General features: G+C 29.3%; 1 protein-coding gene across 1 annotated transcript; it reads left to right on the forward strand.

Annotated features, from left to right (window-relative positions):
* Window positions 1-1,821: 1,821 nt before the first annotated feature.
* Window positions 1,822-2,689, forward strand: LOC107932573 (myb-related protein 308-like). Its single transcript, NM_001327349.1, is given in 2 exon segments — window positions 1,822-2,084; window positions 2,179-2,689. Coding segments are annotated over 2 exon segments (774 nt in total).
* Window positions 2,690-9,496: the final 6,807 nt, after the last annotated feature.

Consider the following 9,496-nt stretch of genomic DNA (forward strand, 5'->3'; position numbering starts at 1 on the left):
ACTGGCAGCCTCATTTCCAACTGGAGGTAAAACCTCCAGCTTAAACACAGCCAGCAGAATAGATTTCTTGCAGACAAAAATGCCCATATTTTCATTTATTATTTTACAATTTTATCCAGTTTTCTTGCAAATAGTTTTCTTGCAGACAAAAACACAGCCAACAGCTGGAGTTGTTCAATTATCTATTGTATTGATTGGGCTCTTGTGATTTGTTGAGTTCTACTTGATTTTATTTCATCATTTTTAGCTTGAAAGCTAGGATCTTTGGCTGAATAAGACTTGAATTTGAGCATTGAGCTTGGTTTTTAGATATGAAACAAGATTGGGTTGCTTAGACAGGTTCTGTGAACTCTCAATCTCATCATTATCCATAGAACTAAACTTACCTTTTGACAATAAGGGCTTTGTTTCCCATGCTGCTAGGCTGTGGCAACTTATTTTCTGCCAAAGAACAAAAAAAATCACTAATAAAGCAGTGAGAAAAATGGGGGAAATTGAGAGAGAAAGATGGAGAGTTAACCTATCTACTTAAAACCAACAAAGAGAAATAAATTAGAGATGAAAGAAAAAAATTGCATGACAAGGTTGAAAGAAAAAAATCCCTTTCTCCTACCCTCATCTGCATCATCTGATGCATTGTTGTTAACAGCAACTGAGCTTTGGATTCCTAAAAACCAAAATAGGATCCAAAATAGGAGCTTTGTTAATAGCATCCAAAATTTTGACTTGAGGTTTCAACTTAAAACATTTGCACTTTTACGCACATGCAATTGTCTTAATATCTTCAAACTAAAAGTCTCCAATAACAAGTATTAAAAAAATTAAAAATAATTATCATTTTATCTAATAAATAATTTAATTTAATTATATAATTTATTAAAATATTGGAAGATACATTTTAATTTTTTATTAAATGAATTTATAAATTCACATATTTTAATAATTTTTAAAAAAGTAAAATAATTTAAAAAACTTCTATTTTATATCAATTCTAATATCATGTCCTTAATAGTCATTTTTTATTCTCACCTCACCGCTACAGCTGCGTTTGAATCCAAACACACACTCCACCGCTGTTTCTAATCTCACCGCTACAGTATCCAATCTCACTGCTACAGTAACAAATCTCACCGCCACCGCTATTTTTAACCTCACCGGAGGTAAACACACCGCCCATCCAAACTAGCCCTTTTGTCTTGCCCATACTTTAATACCTACCTGAAGATTACCTACTCTTTTTTTATTTATTATCTATTCATTCATGCTCATATCATCAAAACAGATTATATTAATGATAATTATTTTATGCACCTACAATTTTAATCATTCTTGTGAAAACTATATCAACAAATGCTGCTTAAATTTTTAGTTTTTTTTTTTAAATATAACTAAGCGATGTTTATAACTTGTGATTTTCTTATATTAACATAGAATGATTATTGGGGCGCTCGCGATTTTATTTATTTTATATTTAAAAATAAATAGAAAATGTGTCAATTTCACTTATAAATTATAACATTAAAATTTTTCATTGTGTATTAATATATTAGAAAAAAGGGGGAGAGAGAGCCCACCACCGGCCACTCCCCCAAACCTGTCTCACCAACTCACATCTAGAAGAAAATTAGGGTCACATCTCTCTCTCTCTCTCTCTCTCTCTCTCCTGTTGTGTGGGTAAGTGAGAGTAAGAGTCAAAAGGCTATAAAACTGCATCTAAAGCTCTCATAAAGGGCCGGCTTCAATGTTCTTCCCACCCACACCAAACTCCACCCTTCTTCGTTTCCGTTTCCCTACTGCTGCTTCTATTTTCTAAATCCCAAAATGGGAAGGTCTCCTTGCTGTGAGAAAGCTCATACAAACAAAGGTGCATGGACCAAAGAAGAAGATGATCGCCTCATCGCTTACATCCGAGCCCACGGTGAAGGTTGCTGGCGTTCTCTCCCTAAGGCTGCTGGCCTTCTCCGTTGTGGCAAAAGTTGCAGGCTTCGTTGGATCAACTACTTAAGACCTGACCTCAAACGTGGCAACTTCACTGAGGAAGAAGATGAACTCATTATCAAGCTCCATAGCCTTCTCGGCAACAAGTAAGTATTATGTTCAACTTTGCGTTACTTTTCTTTTTTCTTTTTTTTTTTTGCAAAATTTCAAATCCTTATTGGTTTTTAAATTGATTTACAGGTGGTCTCTTATAGCCGGGAGATTACCAGGAAGAACGGATAATGAGATAAAGAATTACTGGAACACACACATAAGGAGGAAGCTATTGAACAGAGGAATCGATCCAGCGACTCACAGGCCACTGAGTGAGGCAGGTGTTCATCAGGATGTGTCATCCACAATATCCTTCAATGGTGTTAAACAAGAAAATGACAAGATGAATAACCCCAATGGTTTTGTGGAGACAGATGAGAAGAAAATCCCAGCAGTTGAAGAAAGGTGTCCAGACTTAAGTTTGGACCTAAGAATCAGCCCACCTCCTTACCATCAAACCCAGCAGCACGCAGATCCATTCAAAACTGGAGGGAAAACCCTCTGTTTATTTTGCAGTTTGGGAGTTAAAAACAGCAAACAATGCATTTGCAGCATCGATACTGCTGCCAGCAGCAGTGGCAACAACACCAATACTGCCTATGATTTCTTAGGCTTGAAAACTGGTTTCTTGGATTACAGAAGTTTGGAAATGAAATGATTGTTTCAGAGGGAAATGTGGAATTTTTTTTTCCTTCTTTTTTTAACCATGTAGCTTAAGCAGAAATGGAGAGAATTAATTGACCAAGAGATTGTTATTTAGTTTTAAAAAAACCCCTTTAATTTTCTGTTTGATCACCTCTAATTTGTATGATTATATACATATATAGAGAGTAATGATACAGGTGATCATTATTCAACAAATGTTTTTTCATTTATTTGGATTATTCTTTCTTTTCTTTATCTTTTTAAACCTTTTACAATTTTGTTTTTACCTCTCTTTTCCAAGAAAAAAAGTTGAGGTTTGTCAGACCCATGATAATTGATCAGATCTTCAAAAGGGTTATTCCTCTGCCTTAACTTTGTGTTTTTGTTGTTATTTCAGAAATGATAACCCTCATTTAAAAAAAAATTATATAAAAGAAACAACACTTTGAAAATTTTTTAAAAATAATTGAACATCATTATTAAGAGTTTAAAACACATTTTTTCAAGAAGTTTTAATGGGGGACAAATGGTTCAGAGTGGTTCTGAGAAAGGGGTTGATATTGATTTAGCAGTGGATAAGCCACGAGAGGAGGAGAAGTTAAAGAAGAAAAGATGAAGAAAGTGGTGGGTAGGCTATCCCTTCCCCTCTAATAAAAGCTCTTAAGAAACTAACTGTCCGTAGTACCATCTTTCAACTAACCATTCATTAATCATCTTCGCCATCAGCCCCCAACCATCCATGCTATTAATTACTTGATTTATCCTTTCCATATATCAATCGTTTATCTTTTCAAAAAAAATATTCACGATACAAAAATTTAATTAACCTAATTACGATAAAATATATATATTATGTTATACATAAAATCTGTTTGTGTTTATACATATGTTATTCTTAGAATCAAATTAATCCCAAACTTTTCGACAGCTATACCCCTTCCCAAGTTCCACCTTTCAAATTTCATTTCACCATTATAGGATCAATCGAATTTATTGGCATTTTTGGAGGTTGCCTAACTTACCTAATGGAATTGGCTCACAAATTAACGACTAAATTCCCTTGAAAATGATTCCACATGATCATCAACACTTAAAATAGAGAGTACTACTGCAAACAAACTTTTATTAGTTTGCAGGTTCAATGTTTGCATTTCAATATTTATTAAATGTTCCAACGTTTGACAAAATTTAGGTATCAAGCAGCTCTTTTGATGGAACCATTAATCTTATTTTACTCAATTTAGGTAAATTCATATTTTTTTTTAATACAATGCTTATAACTATTCATAACTCTTCCCTAACTCTTATATGGGAGAATAATGTGCTTGAGTGCACTAGACTCACGTCCTCCTGCTCTGACAATAATATCGATGCCAATTGAGTTAAGACTCACCCCTCTCTATAATAATCAACTTTTATATCAACATTTAATTATAATAGCGGAATATGTTGTGGAATCGATATTTTATGTTTTATTTTTACTTTTCTTTTACTTTTTATAAAAATATTTATCTATAAAAGTAACTAACTATTTTATCAGTTTCTTATCTAAAATGTTACCGAAATTAGTTATATTTTTAAGTGAAATAAAAATAATAATAAATTTTAATTAAGATATTATTTTAAAAAATATTTAAAATTTATATTATAAAAATAATCTCTAATAAATAAAATTATATTTATAAATTTTATTAAAGATATGATCTAAATCTCACTGATTAATGATAAATGTTAAAAGTAGCATGTTTTAACCTCATTCTTAACACGTTTTTGGGTGATTATTCGATGTTAATTGTAAATTTTATACTCCTAATCCTTTAAATTTATGTTTTAATGCTTAATAGAACACTTGAGAGTAAAAGGAGCGAAAACTAGAGCATAGGAGCAAGTTGCAGGAGCCACATAGGATGAATCATTCCACACGGCCAAACCACACGACCGTGTGACTCACACAAGCGTGTGGGAGGCCATGTCTATTTTTCGAGCATTCTAATATGTATATATGACAAAAATAAGAAGATAGGAGTGAGTCATTAGAGAATATTCAAGAAAACAACTCGAAAAATATCATTGAAGCCAACTTGGAAGCATATTTCCGTCAAGATTGAAAATTTCTAGTTGATTTCTTAGGAAGTTATCATGAGTTTCTTTATTTTTTTTTTCGTTATAATGTCTCTTGGATGTTTTTATTTTCAACCATGAATTAATTTTCTAAATACCTAATGAGATGAATCCTATGATGGATTCTGTCGTTTGATTTTTATTTTACGTAATAAATGCTTAGTTTCTTTTTCTCAATTATATGTGCTTAATTCTATGTTTAATATTTCTAGATTATTGATTTATGTCCGTTGTGCTTAAATTGGTGGTTGAATAGCTCCTGTTTAAGAGTAGGTCTTACTTAATTGAGTGGAGTTGCATGCAATTCTAGAAATAAAACAACATAAATCTACCAGATTAGAGTCAAATCTAATAGGAGAATCCATAGCATGAATGAATGCAATAATATGAGTTTTAATTAGAAAGAAATTTCAATTAATCAACTTAGAGTTAATTGCTCTTATGCTCGAAAGAGATATTAGCATAATTTAGGAATTTCTACAGATTAATGTGCTAAATAAAGAAATTGTGTAATTAGATTGATAATGACAGAGAAAATCTATGTGAATTCTTTCTTGGGTATTGTTTTGCTTATTGGTTGTTAATCGATTATTTTCGTGTTTTGTTCTTTGTCGCGTTCGTAGTTAATTAAATTAGTTATTTTTAGTTTTTAATCAATCAATCGAATTATTCAGTTAAATAATATATGACGGTAATTACTAGTACTTGTAGTCCTCGTGAGAACGATATATTTGCTCACCGTAGCTATACTATTAATTGATAGATGCATTTGCTTTAATAAAATTTTTGGTTGGTTTCGTGACACATCAATTAATATTATTAATATACTATAATTTTTTAATTTAATAATTTCAACAATTTAAAATTTATCTAAAGTTCAAATGTTATTATAAGTGTCTCAAATGTTGTTATAAGTATGTAACAAACACTTCTCCAAAATTTAATACTTGCAAAGACATTTTGAACTTTCAAGGGGAGAACAAGATTCGAACATTGAAGACAACATTATTGAAAGAGATAGTCATAAACCCCGAAAATAAATCATTAAATGAACATGAAAATGCATATATATGTTAATTTTGATAATCTAAGAAATTTATTCTTCCAATAATTTAAATTAAATTTGATTTTTTAAAAATCACATATTTTTTCAATAAAAACACACACATATATATAATTGTGACGATATCTTTATCATCCAAAAATGAAAAAAATAAAAAATGGTATAAAAATGTAGACTTGAAAGGGAAATATAATAGTGAAGAAAATAATAGATGAAGAACAAGTGGAGAAGTTGGTAGAGAGAACATGGGCCGATGTGGAGGTTCGAATGTTGACTTTGATGTGAAACTAATCTTAATCTCATAAATTAAATTAAATTAAAACAGAACTTTTATTATTATAATATAAAATCAGTTTAACTACTACTACTAGAACTAGTTGTCTAGAAACTATATTAGGTGAGATTGAGACTCATAAAATCATGGTTTTGATTCAATTTTATTATTATGATATCACCCATCCTTCTAATTACCCTTCCAATCTTTTCTATCCTAATTTCAATCCAACACGACTAAATCATTATTCTATCATTAAATTATGATTTTTTTTTCAATATTTTCATTTATTTTTTGAATTTCTACAAACAGTTTTAAAAATTTGTCATCTGTCTCTTTTATTTAATATTTTTTTTATATATTTTACTATGCCTTATAAAATATTTATCAATCATTGATTTTATTTCTAGGGTCTAAAAACAATATTGATAGTATACTAAATATTTTTTTTCTTAAAAATTATGCTTAAATGTAGCTTTTAGTTGTATCATCAACTCTATTTAGTATTTAAAATTTTCAATAATAATGGCAAGGAGTTAAAAGTTTAATTCTTCGTCTAAATTTATTTTAATTTAAAGCTAAATATATTTCGATTGATTAAAAAAACTATATAGTGCACTTCGACGGTCAAAGTGAAAATCAGAACCCAAATTTGAAATTGCAAAAGCAGCCAAAATTAATCCATGGCCATGCCATTAACACAATAATTCATATGAAGAAAGAAAGAAATTGGGTGAGGATATTTTTTATTAAAAAAATTAAAATTGTAATTATGTTTGATATGAAAGATGAAACGAAACGAAAAGAAACAATTTAGAAAAAAATATTGAATTTTAAAAATATATATATGTTTTCTTATATTCATTTTAGTGTGTGTTTGTCTTACCAAACAATAGGATTTCTTTTTTATATTACCAAACACAAAGCAAAATCGTTAAGGCTAAGCTTTCATCAGGGGGTGGCTGAGTGGCTTTCATGAACAACCACATAACATATGCCAATTACAAACAAATTAAGAGCAATAATAATACTAACTATTGTGGATGTTGTAAACAAATTCTAAATCAAATATAAACTAATAAGAAAATGCTTCTTTATTGAATTTCTATTAGAATAAATCTACCCCAAGCAATTTTTAAAGATAATATAAATTTAAAAAAATGAAACCTAAGGAAATTAAAATCCATAACTTGAAAAAGCAAAGCAAAAGTTATTTTCATTACAAAAATAATTGAGCTGAAATTTAATTTGAAAACTAAATAAAAGCTAAATTATTTTTTTAATGGAAATTCTTACTAAAATATTAAATTTTTAACAATATTAGCATGACAACCCACGTGACAATCTATGCATACTTCCTGTCGACATGCCACTATTTATCTTATTTGTTGCATCAACAAATAATTATAAAATTGTAAAATTAAAAAAAAAACTATATAGTTCATTAAAATTAAGAAAAATTAGCATAAAGTACACATAAATTACTATACATGTTGTCATGTTTAAAATTTTAATGTTTTAAACGATATTTCTATTAAAAGAAACAATTCGACTCTTTCTAAAACATTAAATGTCAAATTTAACTCAAAAATAAAATAAGGGCCAAAATGTAAAAGATGTAAATATTAAAGACTAAATTTTTTATTATGTCTATTTATTTGATTTACTTAATCCGGTATTAATTAAAAGACATTTCGTATATTTAAAATATTAAATTTATTGAATTAATTATATATTATGTTAATCAATAATTCAGTATTATTGAACCATTGATTATTTTTTTCTTCAATTCATCACTTTCTTTTTTTTTTTTTTCAAAGGTGTTAGGTACAGACATTAGAAGCTTCCATTGCGATATTTATTTTATTTTCCCTAAACCCCTCACTTGCTTTGAAAGAAAACACTCCAAGTAATTAATAATTATTTATAGCTGCTGCTCTCTCTCAATAGCCTAATTATTGTTCCGTCTCACTAAATTTTAATACCTCAACTCCCCACCAACATCACATGCATGACTCTTCAGGTGGGACCTTTTTGTTTTTCTTCTCTTCCCACAATCTCCTCTCTTACATCTTTATTTATCACTCACAATATTAATTAAGTTCAAATTTTAAAAATTCCTTTCATTCACGTTACCATTTTATTTAAATGATATGAAATTTACTTCATAAAAATAAAAATATTTTAATAATTTTTCAATTAAGTTGTTGTCTATTTATTTAATTTATAACATTAATTCAATTAAAAATTTATAACCAATTTTTATCCTATCATTTATTTAAGTTATACTATTTTGGACTAATTTACTTAAAAAGGTCCATTTTCAAGTATATTTACAGAAATGGGTCGATTTTAGCATTATTTACTGGAAAGAGCCGATTTTGGCAAAACGCGTCCACGTAGGAGCGTTTTTAGGGGAAATTTCCAACAAATCGCGCCTCTGGGGAACGTTTTGCTATGTCAGCACAAAACGAGCTGAAGTGGACGTGCTTTGCTGATGTGGCAAAAACGCTCCCCTAGGGGCGCATTTTAACGCTCCCCTAGGGGCGCATTTTGCTCCGTGCTTTTTCTAGGTTATGATTTTTTGCATGTTCAGTCCCTAGAGTTTTTTTTTTGGTTTAGGGTTTTTTAAGGTTTTTAGGGTTAAGGTTTTGCTAAAATAATTTAGGTTTATAGTTTATGGTTTAATGATTTAGGGTTTAGTGTTTTAGGAAGTTTTAAAAGTAAATTAGGATTTAGTGTTCTTTTTTAAAAATTAATTAAATTAAAGTTTATGGTTTTTAAATAAATTAAGTAATTAGGGTTTAAAGGTTTTAAATAAATAAATTAAATTAGGGATTAGGGTTTAAGGTTAAAATTAATTAAATTAGGATTTATTTTTTAAAAAAAATAATATTGTGTTTAGTTTTTTTTTAACAAAATTGACTATTTTTACCCTGAAAAAATAATTTTGAGAAGACGTTTTTGAACAAATAGTGTCAAAAATGCTTTAAGCAGGATGCACTGTAAGCAAAATTACTGAAAAAAGCTCCTACGTGGACGCTTTTTTTTGACAGTAGTTTTAAAAAAAAATATTTTTGAGAAGACGTTTATGAATAAATAATGTAAAAAATGCTTCAAGCAAGATGCACTGTCAGCAAAATTATTGAAAAAGGCTCCCACGTGGACGCTTTTTTTCTACAGTAGTTCATGTTTGGCCTTAGACTATAAATAAGGCAAATTTCATTCTCAGGTTGCATCAGTTGCAACAAGAAAATTAGAGAGGCTAAGCAGAATAGAAATTGAAGATGAGTGAACATATTAGTGCTATTATTTACTATGATGGTGAGGTTCGTGACATCGATTGGTTTTTAACCAGAGTA

The sequence above is a fragment of the Gossypium hirsutum genome, chromosome A12 (assembly GCF_007990345.1).
Source record: "Gossypium hirsutum isolate 1008001.06 chromosome A12, Gossypium_hirsutum_v2.1, whole genome shotgun sequence".
In the NCBI taxonomy this organism is placed as follows: domain Eukaryota; kingdom Viridiplantae; phylum Streptophyta; class Magnoliopsida; order Malvales; family Malvaceae; genus Gossypium; species Gossypium hirsutum.